Raw genomic sequence first — 24,360 nt, 5'->3', positions numbered from 1 at the left:
GTGCATTTATACTTTATTTTAATCTGTTGAAACATGTTAAGCAAATGGCTGAGAATGAATGAATACGCTTACAGCAATTTGGGAAATAACAGCATAGCCATTACTTTAATTTAAAAACGAATACCTAATTTTTAAAAATTTATTTATTTATTAATTGTTTTTACAAAACAAAGCTCACCCAATCATATTCTCTCTATAATTTTCTTATTCTTTTCACTTGGACAAATCTTTTTCTACTACAGCTCACAATACACTTGCTTGAGGATATGCAGAAACCATTCCATGTCAGATCTTTTTTAAGATTTTTTATTTATTTATTCATTTTTGGACAAAGCCAGATAATATCATCTTGTCACTGAAAGTGATCTCTTTAAGACCTTGTAATGTGTAATGCCAGATTAATGCCTGGTTTTGAGTCCTGTAAATAGGAGACAGGAGCACCTGTCATCACAAGCAGCACAAAGGTCTGCTGCATTAAAAGAGCATGTTAATCCTAAAGGTCATACAGCCATACATTAGGTTATATGCAAGGAGGGGAGGAGTGAAGTGGGACAGAAACAAGACGTGTAGGAAGAAGATAAGCTCCTGCTCTTTTGTTGTCATGGTATTCAAATTAACAGAGTATTATTTGTATTATATTATTATATTTTTGTACATTATATTCAGTATTCAGTATAATAACTAAAGAAGCAGGCACAGTTTTCTTTGAATTCTTTCAAAGACACATTTAAAATAGAGTATAAATCATTAAAATTTTAAGTTTTTCAGCTAAAACAAGGTTGTGACAATGTGAAACAACATGGAGCATCTGCTCAGTTCAGTCACTGTTTTACTGGAGTAATGTGGATAATACTCATTATAAATGACAGGAGGATAACATACAGTCCCTTCCCAGCCACACATATTAGGACAAAGAACAGACATCAGAAAAAGCAAGCCTCTATAGTAGGAAAAATAAAAATAGAAAACAATATTTGAGTATTAAATATGTTGTAGATGTATTTAATTGGCTATATCCGCCCATCGGTTTTCTTGTGAGGATGCTGGAGCCGATCCCAGATAACACTGAGCAAGAGTTGTGATTTAACCCTGAGGATATACTATTGGAGAAGTTTATAAATATGTTACACCATCCAGGCTTTGTTTGTGGTAGCTGGCTTAACAAAACCTAAAACCCCACCTGGAGATAACAGGTGTCACGATGGTGCTCATCAACTATCTCTGTTAAGCCTTTCTGCTTCAGCCTTGGTTTGCGCCTATATAAAAATCTTGTGCCACACAAAATGATCCCTGTGAGCGCCGCCTACTCCAGTCAGAGATGTGATTGATTGATCATGATGATGATAAAACAGTGATTAAAAATTAAAGATTAGTCTGGTACGCCTTAACAACCTGCACATGCAAAACACCTTCCACCACCTGTGAATCAACACGGCACTTAAAACATGCTGTAAATTTAAAAAAATCTGCGAAAATGTGGCGCTTCCAGACTTTGAACCATAACTCTAAGCACATGTTGATCATAAGGTACCAGCCAGAGATCCACTTTTATGACACAGAAAACTCTGGCTTATAGCTCAACTGAGTTTGGTATCCCATTAATCTCACTTCTTAGTCCAACTCTGAGTGGAGTTAGTGGACGGATTTTCCCAGATCCCAGCACTGACTGTATGACTTAGAAGTACAAACTATTCTATCCTTGCTAAAATGCAGATGTGGTTTCTTGTTTGGCATACAGGTTACAGGTTTACCAATGAGAGAAAAAAAAGACTACATTTAGGTTGAGGATCTTTACCAAATGCACAGTAAATTCAATTACAAATTCACAAACGCACACTGATGAACAAGCACTGAATAATGAAAAATAAGATAGATACAGAGAATCTGTCCAGAGAATAACATCAATTAGAGCTCAGACATTTATCTTTATTACTAAATCAACACAGGAAAAGCTAACACATGCTCAAACAATTAGTGTTGCCCTTGTATTTAAGTGTTGTGCATGAACTGATAATTGGTTCAGCTAAGCATCGCAGGCGAGTGTCACAGAAAGCACAAAGCGTCTCAAAGACTGTTTTCTCTGTATTATTGTAGGACGTTTACCCCACAATGTAAAGTGCTTTGAGGTGACTGCTGTTGCGATTTGGTGCTATAGAAATAAAACTGAACTGAATAGATGAGATATAGCTGATCACTCACTCACATGCCTCTCAGGGACAATTGGAGAAAATAAAATAAAAAACAATTGTGCAGAATGTTTTAGTGTGTATGCATAAACTGTAGCAACCATTACATTAGGCATTAGTTATGTTCTGTTGTGAAGCATCAAGCTGAGTATTTCCACCACTGGCAGAAACTCGGCACATCACAAGGTGAAACAACCCTAAAGTTTATCCTGCTTTATTCTCCTTTTTGATTCTAATCAGGAACAGAATTTAGTGAATGACCATCATGCTGCATTCAGAAAGACAAACCCCTCTATGAAAGTGTAAACTTATAAAGATGTTTACCCGTAGGCATACAAAGACAACCAGAGGAGTCACCCCCTGCTGCCCATTAAAATGTTATCGTCTGTGGTTCTAGTGATTTTGACCTGATGAACTTAAGGCCAAAATCACTCATTTCAAGCCATATTGAAGACAAGATGATTATATTGTAAGGGTGGTATACTCTTTTTAAATTTTATTCTTTTGATTATACATTAAATTTATTTAGTTTTAGCCCACTAAATATCGTAAGGTTACGGTAGACTTTATCTAAAGTTGATTCACTTGACTATTTTATAAAGTTTCTTTTTGAGTTCTTCTACATGCTTTACAAAGTCTCTTATTTTACTTGACATCGAATTGGAAATGTCTCCGTATCTCTGCTTGTCTCTACCTCACAAATGTTGACATTTTGTTGTATTTTCATGAAGAACAGGCAGCATTTTCCATCTCAAATGCACGTTTCTAACCTTACTCGTCCCGCCTTTCTCTACAACTTAATTAGTTCTGATTGGCTCTCGTCTCTCCAGAATGTTTTCATCTTGTTTTTATTCGTTGATGAAAGAGTCAGTACATTTCATCGTAGTTTTTGTTTTGGGAATTATTTGTCAACTAAATTAACACTGTTCACTCATGATATCTGGTTTAAAACATCTGAGATGGCAATAGCACCTTAGAAGCTGAGACTTCAGAAACCAGTGGGTAATGTCACAATAGCTTCATCCAGCTGTTATGTTCAGTCCACGTGCAATTGAAAGGTCTGCATGGATAAACAGCACCACTGAGTCCAGTCTGCCACCTCTAACAGGGGCAGCACATCAGTACTGAGGTAACTAAGGCACAAAACAGAGCTGAGATTACATCTTTTTCTCTTTTTTGTTTTTACAGAGCTGAAAAACAAAAAGTGACACATAATAAAATATATAATAAACAAGAGGAACACTGATAATGTGCAATACATAAAGTTGAATTCTGAAGGAGGAGCAACTTCAGAGCCCCAAAGCATCTTTCGTTACGCTGCAACCCAGCAGTGCATTTCCAGCCTCCACACACTCTGTCACACACGTCGCTGAAAATAAAGCGAGATTAAGCACAAACAGAACACATTGTAAAACAAAAACAAGAACAAGAAAACAGCAGTTCAATATTTATTAGTCTTATTACCATTCTGAGCACGGAGCCATGAGGCAGCCTTCACAGCCAGAAGCTCCCACTCGTCCTTTGCATCCATCTTAAAACCATGAAGCCAGATCAGAGCCAGAATGGTGGCCCACACTTCACTGCTGGCCTAACTCCACAAATTAAAAGCAGTGCATATGTTGAGATTGCAGGTTATTGCCCTTACACTTAGATATGATTAGCTGGAGTAAAGGTGTAAAAATTAAATAAGTTAATAAATACATTAGTTTTGTCTACCAGACTTTTGATGCTGTGTAATACTGCTAATGCACTGCTGCTTAAACATCTATGACTGAATACGTGATGATTACCCACCGATGCAGGTTTCAGGTTTGCCACCTCCTTGCTGGTCTTCCCCAGCACGGAGGCCAAAGCTGGCTTCAATAACCAGCATCCAGAGGCTTCCAGCAGGGAAACCAGCTGCAGCAAAGGGTCGTTGACTGACAGCTGAGACTTGGTGGCTGTGATAAGAAAGTTACATAAATGAATATCATGGTCATTTCTGGCCTGGCCAAGAAGAGCAGCAGAAATATGCCAGAAGCTTATTGATGGCTACAAAGAGTGTCTAGTCAAGGTGGAACTTGTTGAGGCACATTAAACTAAATATTAGTGACAGATGTGTATAAATATGGACCCACATGCATAATTTTGACCCTGCGTGGATTAGATTAAAAACAGGACCCATGTCTTGGTTTTTAAGGCATTAAAGATGTATTCTGTACAATCATGCCACTCCAGAAAAAGAGCAGTTCAAGAAATCATTAAAAGCACAAAATAAGTGCACATACTGTAGGTTACTGTTACAGACAGACACATGTATGTGTCTTGTATTTCATAGAGTTTTTGACATGCGTACTTTATTAGCACAAATAAGAGGGGAAAAAGTAAACATGTCACTTGTTGACTTACCCTTCCTCTGAGGTGAGCGGCTTTGAGCATGCTTGAAGTGGGAGTTAATGCGGCTGAAGGCTGTTGATGGGGAAAAATTTCAGGCAAACCATGAAGATGTATTTTTACTTCTGTGTGAAAAGTGTGTGATTCACTTTTAGTTCAGTCAAAAGAAAAAGTCTAAAATAACCTTTTGGAGGATTACATGTGTGAATCATTTTGTTAATAACAATAATTTTCTTTTTTGGAAGGTAGGGTAGCTTTAATGACAAGAATGTAAGTGTGATGAGTGGGCAGGATGTGAGAGATGGATCCTCAGAGGACCCACACTTGTTGGGTTGATGGGAGTTGATGTTGAAATTCGACCTCTCCTATTCCCAGTATGCATAGGTGTGGTTTGTTTGGGTTAGCTTTTGGTTTATTTTCCATCTTTTGGGAAATTTCATTGATTTATGCTGGTGTTTGTCAATGCAGAGCTCTAAAAAGCTCTGAAAGTCAAAAGCAGAATCTTAAAGTGCAGTTTGAAGTTGATGCAGTGAATGCAATGAAGTGTGAATACTTAGTAAGACGCTTCACAGCAGCATCCTGAACGATCTGCTGATGTTCCAGAGAGGAACTTAGGAGAAGTGAACAATGAATTACAATAACCTTAATTAAATAAAGGCATTAATAACAATTTCCAATTCAGACCCTGATACACAGAACTCAGTTTGGCAAGTGATTAAAAACAAGAGTGAACCAAACATTTAACATTGGCAAATGTGGCATAAAGTGTCCATTACTTTGTTTCCACTTTCATTAGGTTCAAATCTGCTGGGCCACAAACAAGGACATCTCTTTTTTCTTGCAATGCAATGCACTAAACTATGTGTGTGTGTGTGTGTGTGTGTGTGTGTGTGTGTGTGTGTGTGTGTGTGTGTGTGTGTGTGTGTGTGTGTGTGTGTGTCTACACAGAGATTCAATATCTCGGAAGAGTAAATCCTTTACCTGATCTCAGTTTCTCCGTTACAGAGATCCCTGCAGAGATAAAAACCATAAAATTTCTGTTACTTTACATCCTTAACATTAAATTGATGGAGCTTGGCTAAGGATCAGTTATATGTTAAGTGGGATTTATGTCCAGCAGAGGTAACGTATGCACTGTCTGCTCCATGTCAGGGACTGCCCATCTGCCTGGAGTAAGCTCTGTTTCCAAATGGAGGCAACGGACAAAGTGTGCGGTACAACCGGTCTGTGTGCCACTCTTGCTTGTGCTGTTTTTGTCCATCAGCCAGCCGTAATTTTTGATCTTTAAAATGTGTTTGTTTTTTCGCAGTTCTCCTGTTTCCAGCAAACTCAACTGTCTCGCCCTTCTTTATTCCAGCCCACTTATCAACCAATCAGTATTCAGTACACGATTACATCATTTTCTTCCAGCAATGTGCCGTCAAGATATTGGTGGACAGTGTGAGACAGCGTCTGGGGAGAAACCCCTCGCCCTCTCAAACACTAATATATACAGGAATAGACACATTTGCAGGACCATCAATCCTGCTTTATGCTTTAAGAAACTGAACATGTACACAGAATGTTTGCCTTTATCATTTGAGACTCTGACATTGTGGGTGTAGCTGGAAATTTGTGGCACTTCTCAGAAAAGGTAAAAAAAAAATGTATCGCGTGAAATTTGTGGAAAATCTCAAGGTCGTTACAAGTGTGTGTGTGTGTGTGTGTGTGTGTGTGTGTGTGTGTGTGTGTGTGTGTGTGAAAAAGTAACAGTCCTTACCCTTACTGCTGCATGGCTGACTCTCACATGAATCCACCAAATTACACTGTTTTAAACCTGTGTCACACAAAATAATCATCATCTTCATCATCATCATCATCATTTTAAAAAAGTGCTTCAAACAGAAGCGCAAACACCAGAAGAGGACAGAACGAGATAAAATAAAGTCACAATAAAGGGAGAAGGATGCAAAAGGGCAACAAAAGCAATAATACCACTAAAATACAACAAAACGAACAAAATGATACAGATAATTTAATGAAAATTCTTTGTCTTCTAGCAATTTCTAGACTCTAATGATAATGGCAATTTTATTTATATAGGACATTAGACTAGATGTGCTGAACATAAATGTTTAAAACATGTCAGTGGCCTGATGCTAGTTAACCTAAGTCGTTGCAAAATATTCCTGCAGCTGTTTCTTTTTAAATGTATTTTTCCAGCGTTTTGTTGCCCGTCTCGATTTTTTGTGATGTGTAGCTGATATCAAATTCCAAAATACTTCATCATTATTATTATTTATTTTTAGTTACCTCTTTCTTATTAACATTTGATATGTTTTCTAAATTGTATATAATTGCTCTCTGTGTTTATTTACAATTTAAAGAGCGTTCCAACTTTGGGGTTGTGAAAGAATCAGACAAAACGCTGTGCTTTGAGATGATGTAAGTTAGACAGTGCAATAAAAAGTGAGTCATCTTCATGACACTGAAAACTCAAATGTCAACATATTTTGCTGAGCCATTAATGACACTTCTTAGTACAGCCCTGTGCTCACAAAGTAGGACTTGAAAGAAAAAAACCTCAGCAGAACTTTGAACATTCACTATTTCAGAATAAATGAAATATAAGTGCTAACACTCACTGGGTGGTGGTATCAGGGGTCCTTGTATCGCCTCACCACTGCTTTTACTAACAGCAATAAAGGCAGTAAAGGCACTGCTCAATCCTGACTGGATACTCAACTCCTCCACCTTCTTCTTCACTTTGTCATCCTCTCCTTTGTCATCTCTCGCTTCCATCTCGAGGGAGCGAATCAGAGTTCGAGCAGCCAACATGTGGACTGTTAATCTGCAAACAGGGTGAAGGAAGAAGTACAGCTGGGGTTCTTCTTACACTATCATCCTGGTAATGGTTAATAACATGACAACAATGACATACTCACAGCTAGCTCCATCTACAAACAGTGCATACAATCCAATCTTAGTATAATCCGTGCATGCTAAAATTTAATGCACAAATCTATTGAATCAGTAGTTTTGAATCTGAACTTATTTCTGCTCTAATAAAAAATTTATAACTGCTCCTGAACAAATGTATAAGCTAATACTACTAATTCTACCACCAGACTAACAGCTCATTTACCCAGTGTCCTCTGCAGGTCTGAGACTGAAGTGCAGCTGGTTCTCAGAGGGATGACCTGCCAGGCTGTACTTCAGCGTCACACAGCCCTCTGCTGCCTCTGAGCTCTGACACAGAATTACAGTGTTAGAAGTCACGTTAATTACTGTCATCAAATACCTAAACAACAACATGAGAGGCTGCTGCTCCTACCTGTCCAGTGAGCTGGGCATAAATCAGTGACCTCTGACCCTGGAGAATGGATGTGATTGGGAGTGAGAGGACAGTGACAGACACTTCCTTTGGTAAATCCCATGTGACTGAGATGTCAATCACAGATGGCTGCAGAGCAAATTGCAGTGATTGCATCACCTGAATAACAATTCAAAACAAAGAGTTAGGAGCTGTTTTTTTTAATGACTGGAATCACACTCGCTGATTAAATAAGTATTTGCTGTGGTTTTGTTTAATTTGACTTCTGATTGTGTCTAATGTTTTACTTTTGGTTGTATCTTGTCAGTCGCTGTGATGAACTGAGCGTGACCTCTTCCTTCCTTGGACATCTTATTAATGAAATTATAGCTGGTGTTTTCCCCTGTCCCAAAAGAGAAACACCTGCAATACAACAGTTTCCATTAGATACAGAGACAACTTTTAGCACATTCTGGGAATTCTGCCGATACCTGGTACCACGCAGATAGCCGTCCCTCATTTTGTTATATTTAATAAAATGTTGAGTCAAGTGCCTTTTTATGCTTGAATGACTCACAAGTCAATGTCATGTGGCTTAAACAAAAACAGTCACACAACCTTGTTCAAAGTAAAGCATTGAAAGACCTTCAGAAAGACTATTCCCCAAGACCACCTTAAATATGGCAAAAAAAAAAAAAAAATCTGCCTCCTTAAAAGCAAAATACTAAGAAAAGAGGGATGGATCAAGACTTTTGCACAATTTTGTAGTTATGTTTTGTGTTTTCACCTGTGAGAACTTGAATTCTTCTTCACCAGATCTATCACTTCTTTGTCGTTCTTCACCCATCCGCGAGTTAAGACAAACAGCTAGAGAGAAGAGTTTCACCATAACAGATGTAAAACAGTTTGTGTTTAGAGCCATTTTTGGTTCTTTGTTTTAGAAACACAAATGGTTTATGAGTAACAAACAATGCACAGTTAGTATGAAGACCAAAAAACCAGCAAAACAGTTACCTGAACAATAATGGTCCTGACAAGGTTTTAAAAACAGTATCTAGAATTGCATGGTAATATTACTGCAAACAGACACTTGTAGAACTTGTATTTTTACTTGTGTGTGTCAATCCAAATTACATACCGGTGTTTCTGCTTGTGTAACAATGGAGATCCATTTAGGGTGGTGTGACATATATTTTCTTATCAGAAAGTTAACGTGCGGCTCTATGCAGATGTCCTTATACTCTCCAGTTTGTTGGGGCACTACATTAAATTTGTGTACCTTATTCAGCCGTGAAAATAGTGCAATAAGAACAAGAACAGCCATCCAGCTGTTTCTGTATTTGTTGGTAAGGTAAAACAGTCATGTGAAGCTGTACAGTCCCAATACAGGGAAAGGAAGTAAGTCACCATAGCTTATCTCTTTAGATTTTTAGGTAAAGATATGTTTTAAGAGTACCTTTATGCAACTATTAGTTGTAATTAAGATTGGGGTGAGCTCCTAAGTCGTGTGTGTGTGTGTGTGTGTGTGTGTGTGTGTGTGTGTGTGTGTGTGTGTGTGTGTGTGTGTGTGTGTGTGTGTGTGTGTGTGTGTGTGTGTGTGTGTGTGTGTGTGTGTGTTACCTGTCTAGGCTGATTGGGAATGCAGGGCTGGCTGTAAATATGTTTGAGGGGCTCCAGGATCTCTGTTTCTCCAAGATCAGCCTTCATCTTCTTTACTTTTTTCAGAGCCTCCTCCATGGTCTGCTGGCTGTACTCCACACTCTTACTGTCATTACAAAAACACAATTACACATGCATATGTACTTCATACCAAAAACAAGAAGACTTTTGTTGGTTGAAGGAGTTATTCACGGGAAGATGTGTTCATATCTGGACCCAAAACTGTAAATGTTGAAATAGCAGCCCATTGGTAAACTCTTCAACAGGAGGAGCAGAGTATCCTGAAGGGAAGAGGGAAAAGATGGAGAAAGCCACTGTGTGAGAGGGACACTAGAGATTAAAGACTTCATGAGTAAACACATTAAGATTACCTTTGCACTGTGGATGCAAGTCTGAAGACTCCTTCTTTTGATCCTAGATCCCATACTTCCAGATCGATCCATTAAGAACACAAACTCTCCACATGAAGCCATTGAAGACATCACAGACTGGGGGAACTCAGGGTACAGACTCACCATCACCACTGGATCACCCATCAGAGAGCCTGAAACACATGAAAAGGGGAAAAGAATGTAAACTTTATATTTTACAATATATTTAAACACTGTTAACTCCCACCGGAAGAAAGAGGGGAATTTTTTAATCATCAGTTGTTAGTTTGCAAATAAAAATGTGCAAACCAACAACTCACCCGGCTCAGCAGAGGCCTGTCCTGCCTCCACCACAGCAGTGGGCTGGTGGGCGTCTTTGTAATAAATCAGCAGTTCAACATCTCTGTCAAACTTGTGTCCTGCAGCCAGCTTGACCTGCACACCACAAACACATTCATATTTATTCCTCAGTAATAAGTAACAACCACACACAGCAGACACATCAGCACTCTACCTACCGTGGCCTGGGTTTGATCAGTGTTGAGGTACTGCAGAGGGTCCAGGGAACAGTTGGACTCTAATTTAGAGATTGGACGAGGAGAGGACACTCGGGCAGAAAAAGACAGACTGTAGGGCACCAGAGAGGCTGGAACAGAAGTCACCTGGACACCTGCACCTTCACTACCTGGAGTTAACATGAGAGAAAGCTGCAAATCACTGTGGGACTCACTGCGACTCATGCTTGTTACAAGCATGATTGTTTTGTGATAAACAAACTAAATTAATAAGTGTTGGATGATTTTAATACCCTGAGGTTGGTATCGAGGGTTGAGCACAGCAGGCAGACAGAACCTCAGACCATCATCAGCCTGCACAGCCAGCTCAGTGACGTACTCCAACCTGATGGAGGCGCTCTCTCCTGGAGGCAGACTGCCCACACTCAGAGAGAATATATCTGGACTCTCATCACTCTCTTCCAATAGGAAGGCCTGCTGACCGGAGCTCAGAGCATCATCATACTCCTCACGAGCCTGAAGCACAGGTGACACATGTCAGTGACATTCACTGTGTTTATTTTGAAGCTCACTTATAATCAGGTTATATTTACTGTCCAGCTCACCTTCTGTTTCTCCTTCAGCTCAGCTACAATCTGTGTCTGTCCAATCTGAGCACTGAAATGACAGACAGCAGCATCTCCAGGCAGAGGGAAGACAAAAACAGCCTCTAATGGTTTGTCCTCCTTGTTCTCGTAGTTCAGAGTGGAGACCACTGTAGCCACATGGTCCCTCACCTCCAGCTCCACCTCAATGCTCTTCAGAGGAACTGACAGACAAACAGAATCAAAACATCCAAACTTACAGATGGTACATTATGAATGAATTATGAAAGAGGTAGGGTCTAAGTTAATACTTCTTCCACTTTTTTTCCTACTTTTCTAACTTCTTTAGTGTTTCAACAGTTCTGGGCCTTTGTAGTATTTTTGGTTTTCAGATGCACCAAATCTGAATCCACCTTCATGCCATCAGAGATGCAGGAGCGGATGTTTTTTTTTTTACCTGGGTCCTTCTGGGCAGTTAGCAGACCACAGGATCCCGTATTTGTACCTATATACAGACAAATCATAGATTTTAGTTTACTGGTACTGATACATTTACACATTAATGTCATACAAAGGCAAACTGAGAGAATGAATACAGAAAGTGAATATGACACGGCTAAAGGATGCAATCTCAGGTCTTTTTACAAAACACCTGAACTAAAGTTTGTGATATAACCTACAGAAGAGCAGGAAGTTATTTTAAAAAACACCTATTGTATTAGATTAAAATATCTTTCTTTCTCTTTTCAATCTTGCACTTTGTAAACAGTCCCTGCACAATCCCCTCTGAGTCACAGTTTATATAAATAAATAAAAACTTGTATTTATCTAGTTCAAAGAGTAGCACAATTTCTTCCATTTTATGGTTGGAAAATATATCAAAATTATTATTATCATTTTAAATTTTACTTGGTATCAGAATTTTGGTTAAATTCAATGACTGGTCAAAGTATTCTCAGTAGGTTTTAAAAGCTCAGGTTTTAAAATAAAAAAACAACAAAATATCAAGGGTGGGGTTTATGAGGCTGGATAAACAGGGAATTCCATACTCTGCTGCCTTCCATATGGAAGACAGAAGCTGGAATATTGGACTACAGGAGGTAGTAATACTATCCCATACTTCATAAAAATGATCAAAATAACTGACAAGTGACAAAAATTATAAATCAAAGTCAAGACAAGAAAGTGTTGAAACTTATAAAGACTATCAATTTTTTTTTTTAAAGTTAGACTAAATGCAGAGAAGACAGGGAAGTAACAAAATACTACCTGTCATTAATAAAATCTATGGAAAATAGCAAAAACTAAGACAGAAACTCAAAGAAACACACAATCCAAAAACAAAAGAGTGCTAACTAAAATCTTATTCCAGCTACTCCCTTTCCTTAAGGGCTTATTCTGCAAATGTCCTTCCTGATGAAACCCAAATGTAGAATTTATGTCTGTCTGGAATTAAACAAGCAATCACTTTCTCACCGAGAATATGTGTTAACCGCTAAACCCATGGAGGAACTTCAAAAGTGCCAATTTATTGGTCAAAAGAATGACTAATTGAAAAATTAGCTTTAAAGAAGACGGACTTTTCTGCAATTTTTCAAAGTGGCTTTAAGCAATAGTTTTCCAGAATGCTTGTGGAAATAAATCCTAGTACCCGACCATTTTCCCAGGAATGCTATTTGCTTGTTGGTTAGTCAAGCCAGGCGGAGAACTATTCCTGAATTTTAAATAAATAAAGAAATTACAAGAAAGCTTCTAAGGGAGTTCAGGCTCCGCTGAAGAATAAAGGTGGCACGAACTCTGTTTTGTCTTATACACTATTTTTCAGTTTATGTTTGCACATGCTCCAGTAAAACTACTTACCCTTACTGATCTCACAGGAATCTGAAAAACTGTATTGGCGAAGGTATAAAACTGTGTGACACAAGACAAAGTTATAATCATGATTTAAAAACAGTGTCTTTGAAGTGCATTTACAGACAAGCTGTAGAAAAAAAACTTAATTCAATCATAAAGCCATAACAATTTTGAAAAAGAGAGTTAAAATCGGGAAAAAGATGCAAAATACAAAATAATATGTTTCAAAATGTAAAAAATCCCTGAATATCATTTTTTGCATTATCGATATCATGAAACTTATTCGTTTCAGTATATCCTTATTTGATGTCTGCAGTACCTCAGATGTTTTATCCGTTTTCCGATAAGTCGCCGAAAGAAACCATTTGAACTTTCTATAGTATATCATCATATTTTCACACTTACAAATGTAACTAATGCGTTTGAAATGGAGACGCAGCAGTGTAAAGCCTTTGATTCTATTTTACTTTTCCACAAAATCATTGCTCAGAATTTCCTGCAACCACCAGGTGGTGGTGAAGAGTCTTTTTCTCTCACATACACACAGTGGCTAAAATAAGTATTAAACATGTCACCAATTTTCTAAGTTAATGTATTTCTAAAGGTGCTACTGACATGAACCTTTAACCACATGTCATTAACAACTCATCCAATCCAAAAACACTAAGAAATCAAGCCAAACGTGTCCATAAATTATGTGTAAAAATGAGAAATGACACAGGGGAAAAACGCATGAAGAAAGGGAAGTGCAAAAGGGCATGGAAAGAAGAATATCTATCAGTAATTAAAAAGCAGTTCTGACACTTAGTGCAAACTAATATCAGTAGCTTCAGTCCCAACTGATGGCCTCTGAAAAGGTGTCTCATTACCAATGTGTCACACAAGAAACATCTTGTGATGGGTAAAACAAATGAGCTCTGACAAGACCTTGGCAACCTTATTGTTGCTTCCAGCGAGCACTACTGGGGCCATGTGCATGCACTGCACATTTTGTGCTGCTGTGACTTCATGCATACCTTCCTTCAGCTGTGTTAGTAAGATACAGCTCTGCAGACTACATGTTTAAAACTTATCTCTTATGTAGAGGCCTACATTTTGCATATTTTAAAGAGTGATTTTGAACTGAAACTCTCAATATAACTTGCTCCAGACCAATTAAGTGTTCGGCATAAGTTAGCACTGTGAATGAACAAGGTAAAAAGAAATCTACCTTCCTGGCAATGAAAACTCCAACTCAGAGGTCAAAATATGATGCTAATAATCATGTTTCACAGTACATCCCTCTGAGCTCATGTTGTGTTAATAAAGTAGGGCTTGAAAGGACAAGCAAAACAACATTCAGTGTTTCAGAATACAGAAAATATAAGTGTGAATACTCACAGTTTGCTCGATTTTCTATGCATATCAGGGGTCCTTGTATTGCCACACCACTGCTTTTACTAACAGCAATAAAGGCAGTAAAGGCACTGCTCACTCCTGACTGGATACTCAACTCCTCCACCTTCTTCTTCATTTCCTCATCACGCTCTCCTTTGTTGGCTCTTGCTTCCATCTCGAGGGAGCGAATCAGAGTTCGAGCAGCCAACATGTGGACTGTTAATCTGCAAACAGGGGGAAGGAAGAAGTACAGCTGGGGTTCTTCTTACACTTTCATCTTGCCAAAATAAAGTCAAAACTGATATATTTAATCCAACTTATTAATGAAAAGAAATCTGACATGAAATTAACTTTTTTTCTTTATCCTACAAAAACACATGTAGTAGTTAGGTGCTCTTGTGCTCTGAGTTAAAAGCAAATGCAGTCATGTTGACAAATGCATAATGCTTTATTCTGTTGTCATATCTAATTCTGACACTAGATATGAACTCATTTACCCAGCGTCCTCTGCAGGTCTGAGACTGAAGTGCAGCTGGTTCTCAGAGGGATGACCTGCCAGGCTGTACTTCAGCGTCACACAGCCCTCTGCTGCCTCTGAGCTCTGACACAGAATTACAGTGTTAGAAGTCACGTTAATTACTGTCATCAAATACCTAAACAACAACACGAGGCTGCTGCTCCTACCTGTCCAGTGAGCTGGGCATAAATCAGTGACCTCTGACCCTGGAAAAGTGCTGTGATTGGTGGAGAGAGGACAGTGACAGACACTTCCTTTGGTAAATCCCATGTGACTGAGATGTCGACCACAGCCGGCTGCAGAGCAAATCGCAGCGACTGCATCACCTGACAACAACAAGAATTAGAAAAAAATATACATTTATGTTTATTTGAAATCATTCTGTCCAAATAATAACATCATGTTGACTTTTTATGATGACAATTATTATGACTTATTGTCTTACTTTTGGTTGCATCCTGTCAGTCCCTGTGGTGAACTGAGCGTGACCTCCTCCTTCCTTGGCCATCCCATTGATGAGAGCAGAGCTGGCCCCTTCCCCAATCCCAAAAGAGAAACACCTGCAATACAACAGTTTTTGTTGTGTGCACAGAGGACATGTTGGACATTCTGGTAATTGTGTAGATAGAACAGTTTTTTTGTAGTTTCACCTGTGAGAATCTGAATTCTTCTTCACCAGATCGATCACTTCTTTGGTGTTCCCCACCGCTCCATCAGTAAAGACAAACAGCTAGAGAGGAGAGTTGGCACATAAGGACATAACATCAGACCCAGAAACGCACAACTAGTTCTGAGAGCTGAGTTAGGTTTCAAAAACAAAAATACTTTCATGGTAATACACAATAAACAAGCAAACAAAAGAGCAGAACTGTTTCCTGGACACTACACTAACTTTGTATACCTGTTCAAGCTGGGCGTTTAAAAAAAAGTGCATTAATAAAAAAAAACATATCGACGGTGTCTGCAGCACGTTTTTTTGATCTGTTATTTAATCTGGTAATATATTTCTGAAGCTGAACAGTTGCATTATAGAATAAAAAGCAAGTCAGGTTAGCTTATCTCTTTAGATTTTAAGGTGAAAAGTTGTTTTAAGAGTAGCTTTATGTAAGTATTAGTTGTATTTAAGATTCATGTGAGATCCTAAGTCAGTGTAATGTCAGTGCATATGTCTGTGTTACCTGTCTGGGCTGATTGGGAATGCAGGGCTGGCTGTAAATATGTTTGAGGGGCTCCAGGATCTTTGTTCCTCCAAGATTAGCCTTCATCTTCTTAACTTTCTTCAGAGCCTCCTCCATGGTCTTCTGGCTGTACTCCACACTCTTACTGTCATTACACAAACACCAATACACAATTACACGTACTTCATATCAAAAAAAGACTTTTCTTGGGCTGACTAATGTGAGGCAGAGACATACGGGAAGATGTGTTCATATTTGGACCCGAAACTGTAAATGTTGAAATAGCAACCCATTGGTAAGCTCTTCAACAGGAGCAGTAGAGTATCCTTAAGGGAAGAGGGAGAAGATGATGAGGCCACTGTGTGAGAGGCACATCATGAAATTAAAGATTTCAGAGTAAACTTATTATGAATACCCTTGCACTGAGGATGCGAGTCTGGCGAGTCAATCTGTGGTTCCTAGATCCCATACTTCCAGATCGATCGATTAAGAACACAAACTCTCCACATGGAGCCATTGAAGACGTCACAGACTGGGGGAACTCAGGGTACAGACTCACCATCACCACTGGATCACCCATCAGAGAGCCTTGAAAATAAGAGACAGAAAAAAATTACATAAATTTGCTTTTTACTTTTTATTCCAACACATAAACTGTTTGTTAAAAAGTAAGGATAATGAAATGTGTATTTGCAAACTAAAAACTTTCACTCACCCGGCTCAGCAGAGGCCTGTCCTGCCTCCACCACAGCAGTGGGCTGGTGGGCGTCTTTGTAATAAATCAGCAGTTCAACATCTCTGTCAAACTTGTGTCCTGCAGCCAGCTTGACCTGCACACCACAAACACATTCATATTTATTCCTCAGTAATAAGTAACAACCACACACAGCAGACACATCAGCACTCTACCTACCGTGGCCTGGGTTTGATCAGTGTTGAGGTACTGCAGAGGGTCCAGGGAACAGTTGGACTCTACTTTAGAGATTGGATGAGGAGAGGAGACTCGGGCAGAAAAAGACAGACTGTAGGGCACCAGAGAGGCTGGAACAGAAGTCACCTGGAAACCTGCACCTTCACTACCTTTACACAGTATCAGACTGATTAGAAGTAAATCTTTTGTTACAGTATCAACTTCAAGGTTCACAGAAAGATTCATTGAACCTCGCGTTCTGGTTTTCTTTCTATTGTTAATTGATTTTAATACATTTCACTTTAGTTTTATTTGTATAGTACGAAATCACAGTGAAACAAAAGTCACATGAGAGTAAAAGAATTATAAATTTGATTCTGGATTTGACAGTGAACCAATTAGGAGAAGCCAGTATGGGATAAATATGCTCTCTTCTTCTAGGCCCAGTCAGTACTCTCGCTGCAGTAATAAATGCATGAACTAGTTTTTCAGCATAATTTAGTTCAATTGTTGTTTGCCATCCAGCTTCAACAATAGATAAAGCTAAGTATCATCTGCAGGGCCATATATTTGGATGTTGACTTTTATTGTTCTCTGTAAATCCCCCTCATATGCACATTTACATAAAGGGGACGTAAACCCAGGTATGAGAAGGTGCAGTAATAAAAGCTTGTGTACATATTATGTTAGGTGCCTTTTTCATGGGCACCCAACTCAAGGGAGGAACCAGTGTTGTGTCTACACATAACAGACAACTTAGCGAAGTGGAGACAATTTTAAACTGTATCTTTAGGCAGCCTGGTGCAAGTACACGTCAGTTGTTCCCATTTCTTTAGCTGAAACCATGAAAAAGTCCAAAAATAACACACTTTGACATTTATAAAATAATATTTTGGCACCAATAAGATGATTGCCAAAGTGCTATTAGATAAAAACTTGACATATCTGGGTAAGCTGTGCAGTGTGTCCTTAAAACATGGTAAATGGCCTGTATTTATATAGCGCTTTAACAGTCCCTAAGGACCCCAAAGCGCTTTACATATCCAGTCATCCACCCATTCACACACTGGTGATGGCAAGCTACATTGTAGCCATAGCCACCCTGGGGCGCACTGACAGAGGCGAGGCTGCCGAACACTGGCGCCACCGGGCCCTCTGACCACCACCAGTAGGCAATAGGTGAAGTGTCTTGCCCAAGGACACAACGACCGAGACTGTCCAAGCCAGGGCTCGAACCGGCAACCTTCCGATTACAAGGCGAACTCCCAACTCTTGAGCCACGATCGCCCCATTGTGGAAAACTAGACAGGCGAAGAAGTGCCAGGCCTAACAAACTACAGTGGCTTGCAAAAGTATTCGGCCCCCTTGAACTTTTCCACATTTTGTCACATTACAGCCACAAACATGAATCAATTTTATTGGAATTCCACGTGAAAGACCAATACAAAGTGGTGTACATGTGAGAAGTGAAATGAAAATCATACATGATTCCAAACATTTTTTACAAATAAATAACTGCAAAGTGGGGTGTGCATAATTATTCAGCCCCCTGAGTCAATACTTTGTAGAACCACCTTTTGCTGCAATTACAGCTGCCAGTCTTTTAGGGTATGTCTCTACCAGCTTTGCACATCTACAGACTGAAATCCTTGCCCATTCTTCTTTGCAAAACAGCTCCACAACTGCCCTGTGACGGCCTCAGAGGTTGTCTCAGAGAATATTGGGAGCAACAACACCATGAAGTCCAAAGAACACACCAGACAGGTCAGGGATAAAGTTATTGAGAAATTTAAAGCAGGCTTAGGCTCCAAAAAGATTTCCCAAGCCTTGAACATCCCACGGAGCACTGTTCAAGCTATCATTCAGAAATGGAAGGAGTATGGCACAACTGTAAACCTACCAAGACAAGGCCGTCCACCTAAACTCACAGGCCGAACAAGGAGAGCGCTGATCAGAAATGCAGCCAAGAGGCCCATGGTGACTCTGGACGAGCAGCAGAGATCTACAGCTCAGGTGGGGGAATCTGTCCATAGGACAACTATTAGTCGTGCACTGCACAAAGTTAGCCTTTATGGAAGAGTGGCAAGAAGAAAGCCATTGTTAACAGAAAACCATAAGAAGTCCCGTTTGCAGTTTGCCACAAGCCATGTGGGGGACACAGCAAACATGTGGAAGAAGGTGCTCTGCTCAGATGAGACCAAAATGGAACTTTTTGGCCAAAATGCAAAACGCTATGTGTGGTGGAAAACTAACACTGCACATCACTCTGAACACACCATCCCCACTGTCACATATGGTGGTGGCAGCATCATGCTCTGGGGGTGGTGTGTTCAGAGTGGACAGGGAAGCTGGTCAGAGTTGATGGGAAGATGGATGCAGCCAAATACAGGGCAGTCTTGGAAGAAAACCTCTTGGAGTCTGCAAAAGACTTGAGACTGGGGCGGAGGTTCACCTTCCAGCAGGACAACGACCCTAAACATAAAGCCAGGGCAACAATGGAATGGTTTAAAACAAAACATATCCATGTGTTAGAATGGCCCAGTCAAAGTCCAGATCTAAATCCAATCGAGAATCTGTGGCAACACCTGAAAACTGCTGTTCACAAACGCTGTCCATCTAATCTGACTGAGCTGGAGCTGTTTTGCAAAGAAGAATGGGCAAGGATTTCAGTCTCTAGATGTGCAAAGCTGGTAGAGACATACCCTAAAAGACTGGCAGCTGTAATTGCAGCAAAAGGTGGTTCTACAAAGTATTGACTCAGGGGGCTGAATAATTACGCACACCCCACTTTGCAGTTATTTATTTGTAAAAAATGTTTGGAATCATGTATGATTTTCGTTCCACTTCTCACGTGTGCACCACTTTGTATTGGTCTTTCACGTGGAATTCCAATAACATTGATTCATGTTTGTGGCTGTAATGTGACAAAATGTGGAAAAGTTCAAGGGGTGCGAACACTTTTGCAAGCCACTGTATCTACAGCAGATAATGATTTGAAAGTCATGTCCTTAAGAAATAGGAAAAAGATCCAGTGAACAGCTAACAGGACCCGAGGGATGGATCTGGGTCTTTAGTTGATCCATTTACTGTTCATTGAAGCTTCATCAGAAATGCTCTCAAAAGGAGGGTGGCTATCAAGAAGCCATTCTTATAAAAGGGAAAAAGGGATCGAGGCATACGAATTTACACAAGAGGTGGACTGAAAATCAGTGGCCACAAAGGTTATCTTGACAGAGAACAACACAAAAGGCAAGCAGGATCAAAAGAAACGCTACAGTTGTCCTACCATGAGGTTGGTATCGAGGGTTGAGCACAGCAGGCAGACAGAACCTCAGACCATCATCAGCCTGCACAGCCAGCTCAATGACGTACTCCAACCTGATGGAGGCGCTCTCTCCTGGAGGCAGACTGCCCACACTCAGAGAGAATATATCTGGACTCTCATCACTCTCCACCAATAGGAAGGCCTGCTGACCGGAGCTCAGAGCATCATCATACTCCTCACGAGCCTGAAGCACAGGTGACACATGTCAGTGACATTCACTGTGTTTATTTTGAAGCTCCTTATAATCAGGTTATATTTACTGTCCAGCTCACCTTCTGTTTCTCCTTCACCTCAGCTACAATCTGTGTCTGTCCAATCTGAGCACTGAAATGACAGACAGCAGCATCTCCAGGCAGAGGGAAGACAAAAACAGCCTCTAATGGTTTGTCCTCCTTGTTCTCGTAGTTCAGAGTGGAGACCACTGTAGCCACATGGTCCCTCACCTCCAGCTCCACCTCAATGCTCTTCAGAGGAACTGACAGACAAACAGAATGAAACATCCAAATTTACAACACATCTTAACTTGGTCATACCAGTTAAATGGACTGGTTCTTATACAGCACTTTTCTACTCTATCTCAAAGCACTTTACACAACTTGTCTCATTCACCCATTTGCACAAGCACTTTTTTCTATGCTCTTTCTATGGAAGTGCACAGGCAATCATGCGCCAATAGATGCATCAGAAAGCAACTTGGGGTTGGTACATGGCCCAAGGATATTTGGCATGCAGACTGGAGCAGACGGGGGTCGAACCTCCAAATTACTAAGTAACCTGCTCTACCTCCTGAGCTACAGCCGTTCCCCCCCATCTACATGAAACTATATTTATTAAGTGATGTTTTACCTGGTTCCATCTGGACAGTGAGTAGACCACAGGACGCCATCTTTGTACCTATTCACAGCTAAATCAGAGATTTAATTTGAACATGATCGTTATACTGACATGTAACTTTCATTAAAATACAGCCAGCCTGAATACAACATAAAGTGATAAAGATATATCTGAAAGACTTAACCTGAGGTCATTTTCAAAATACCAGAATAAAAACAAAATAAAACAAAAGCAATCATCCTTAAAGATATAAATGGAAATATTATAATTTGAAAAAAACTTTGAAAGATTTTTGTTGTTGTGTGGGCAAATAAAATCTTTTTTTTTTGTCAGATATTACTCTGACGAGGAATAAAATGGAAAAGACCCAGCATGTGGAGACACTACGATCTATGAAGAAGGCTAATTTCGATCAAAGATTCTGATGCGTCACCTTAACCTCCATAAAAAACATGGAATAAATGCCTACCTGTTACGACACTGACGTTGGTCAAGCAAATACTTTCCTCCCGCTGTTTGTGACGTAAACGCGCTCGTTTCTAAAACAGTCGCAGTAAAAGGTCCAGCCGAAGACAGAGGTGTCCACTTTGTGCTCCGCAGACAGCTGTGGAAAAAACAGTGCTGAGGGCTGAGACAGTCAGGTGGGCGAGGCTTCAGCAGCCAGCTGAAGCAAACAAGTGCATCTACCAGCTGCTGCTCACCACTGTGTCTTTAAGAGCCTCTCGCTTATCAGCGCAGTTAATATCAATTAAAGTCAGTGAGCAGAGAGGAAGCAACAGCCGCACAACAGCAACACAGTGCGGTGTTAGAAAAAGTCACTGTGCCTTACATGAAGTTTTTTATGTACTGCATGAAAAACCCTAATTTGGTACAAATACCAAATACCAGTTTACAATAAACACAAAAATCAGAAATCAAAAACATGAAATTAAAAAAAAATTAAATCAGGATATTATGGCACAACACTAAATTTAAAGCAGTATGAAGTCAGTAAACCAAACGCTCTGAGCCCCAGAGTTTCTCTTTTGATGCTGCAACCCAACAGGACTTTTCCAGCTTCCACACACTCTGTCACACACTGTGCTAAAAACACAGTTATTACAAGAAAGCATGTGGAAAAACAGCTGATCGTAGCCATGGCACACTGTTAAAATAAACACACTTTATCAGCTTTTATCATGGTTTCTTCATTCTGATCACGGACCCGTGAGGCAGCCTTCACAGCCAGAAGCTCCCACTCTTCCTTTGCATCTATCTGGAAGCCATGAAGCCGGATCAGAGCCAGAATGGTGGCCCACACTTCACCGGTAGCGTAAATCAACAAATTAAAGGAAATCAAATTAAACACAAAAAACACAAAAAAATCAGAAAGCTGCATACACTTATCACAGACATGAACGTCATGATAATTTGCGACCTTTTATGATTTGTTTGCACATTTCTTTTTCGAGGATCGAATGATTGTACAGCAGACATCAAGAATTTCGTGGACAAGCTTTAATTTATCTTGGATTTTGTCTAATCTAATAACAATAATTGTTATGAGGGCTTCTATATCAACTCCAGAACACGGTAACTTATTTACTAAGATGCGTGTGAAAATGTCCTGATTAAACCTAAGGGACAGACACACACACACACACACACACACACACACACACACACACACACACACACACACACACACACACACACACACACACACACACACACACACACACACACACACACACACACAAGCAGGTCGTCCGGGGAGGACCGTCCGACCGTGACATTAAGCTGATGATGCTGACGTTCATTCACTGAATTCCAACTGTATACTGTCTAATCTAAAGACACCATAAACAGTGTACTGTCAGTGTATAGAGATGGATATCAGTCAGGACAACTTATGAAATATCTGCTTACATCTTGTTGAATTCAGTTGTGTGCATCCACAAAGAGCAACAGATCAGATGATCACAGCCTGTAGATTAAGAAAAACTACTGGAGCTCTCAACTGTGTCTGATGATTCTTTTCCACACATCGAGCCATTATAACTGATTGTCAGTGATGGGAATAACGGCGTTACTAACGGTGTTACTTTTTTCAGTGACGAGTAATCTAACTAATTACTATTCCTATCGTTGCAACGCTGTTACAGTTACTAACAAGAAAATGCGGTCCGTTACTATTTTTCAACAAACAGACGGTTGAAGCTATGTTCAGCTTACCGCATCTTATATCAGTTGCACGGAAGTAGCTGACTACGTAAGTAATCTGGACGCTACAGCTTTAAGTTGTATTTTTTAATGTATATTTTTTTTTACTCTTAGTTATGAAGTACCTCTATAAGTGACAAGTCTTTAATTAGTAGGGCACTGCTGCTGAAAAGCAGTTAAACAGCATCTTCAATGTTATTAGAAAAGAGCTGTTATCCAGTAGTTTAGATAAAAAAATTACTTTATTTATTAATTTTTGGGTTTGTTTCGTTTTTTGCGCAACATTAGACAACATCAAAATAGCGTTGTCATTTTTGTTATTTGTGTTTTGTAATCTTTATAAAAGCCTAGAAAAAACACCTCTTTATCTTTTGTTTACTCTATTTAATTTGTAAAATATGTATACATACACACACACACACACGTAGAAAAACATATTTAGTATACACATCCAGTAATGCATATACTCTTATATATTGTACATATATTTATTACTTTCAGATTTAGCCATTCTTATATTTTGCTTGTTTTACGTTATTGTATTTTTGCACAACTCTGTTGCTTGTGAAGCTCGCACACAAGAATTTCACTCGCATGTACTGTACCAGTGTACCTGCACATGTGACGTGACAATAAAAGTGATTTGATTTGATTTGTATATGGCGAGGTGCTGTGGACACCCAATTCTGTGATAGTGTAGAATTTTCAAGTCAATACCATGATTGCATCTACTGAAAATCTCTGTGAAGCTTAAATCTCAGTGACCTTGACTTCAAGGTCAGAGGTCAACTTTTCTGAAAATCAGAGGAGTTTCACATTTATAACACAGGTATGTCTACTAGGAGGCTGAAGGGTAGCACTATATATTTATAAACAATCAAAAACAACAATTATCACGCAATTTATTTCCAATTTTTATCACATTTATTTCTGTAAACATGGTGTTTTAGGTCTGATTGAAGGACTGATGTGATGGTAAGGTGTCCGCTGCTCCGCTTTGAATAATGGTATGCTTTTTTTTTTTTTTTTAATTTTCACAAGAATTGCTACTTCCCCTAGAGTTTTGGCCACCCCAACAATCAGACGATTCCCTATGAGCAAGCATTTAGCGACAGTGGGAAGGAAAAACTCCCTTTAAAAAGGAAGAAACCTTCAACAGAACCAGGCTCAGGAATGAACAGCC

The 24,360-nt window shown here is 39.5% G+C and overlaps 1 protein-coding gene across 1 annotated transcript; it reads right to left on the bottom strand.

Moving 5' to 3' along the window:
* Positions 1-372: 372 nt before the first annotated feature.
* Positions 373-21,573, bottom strand: LOC116331875 (von Willebrand factor A domain-containing protein 5A-like). Its single transcript, XM_039622867.1, has 34 exons — positions 21,445-21,573; positions 20,988-21,045; positions 20,414-20,616; positions 20,103-20,325; positions 16,820-16,986; positions 16,622-16,736; positions 16,322-16,494; positions 16,144-16,232; positions 15,907-16,051; positions 15,379-15,458; positions 15,174-15,288; positions 14,896-15,054; positions 14,709-14,812; positions 14,215-14,435; positions 12,841-12,891; positions 11,438-11,485; positions 11,002-11,204; positions 10,690-10,912; positions 10,400-10,566; positions 10,202-10,316; positions 9,882-10,054; positions 9,703-9,791; positions 9,472-9,616; positions 8,639-8,718; positions 8,160-8,274; positions 7,873-8,031; positions 7,684-7,787; positions 7,184-7,389; positions 6,319-6,375; positions 5,541-5,570; positions 4,575-4,634; positions 3,981-4,126; positions 3,651-3,774; positions 373-3,555 (listed from the first exon to the last, which is right to left on the bottom strand). Exons 2-34 carry the CDS (start codon positions 21,025-21,027, stop codon positions 3,476-3,478), a joined length of 4,209 nt encoding a protein of 1,402 aa, XP_039478801.1. The 5' UTR covers positions 21,028-21,045; positions 21,445-21,573; the 3' UTR covers positions 373-3,475.
* Positions 21,574-24,360: the final 2,787 nt, after the last annotated feature.

This window comes from Oreochromis aureus, linkage group 14, assembly GCF_013358895.1.
Source record: "Oreochromis aureus strain Israel breed Guangdong linkage group 14, ZZ_aureus, whole genome shotgun sequence".
In the NCBI taxonomy this organism is placed as follows: Eukaryota; Metazoa; Chordata; class Actinopteri; order Cichliformes; family Cichlidae; genus Oreochromis; species Oreochromis aureus.
The sequence above is the reverse complement of the archived record's forward strand: the minus strand, read 5'-3'. Positions and strand labels throughout refer to the sequence as shown.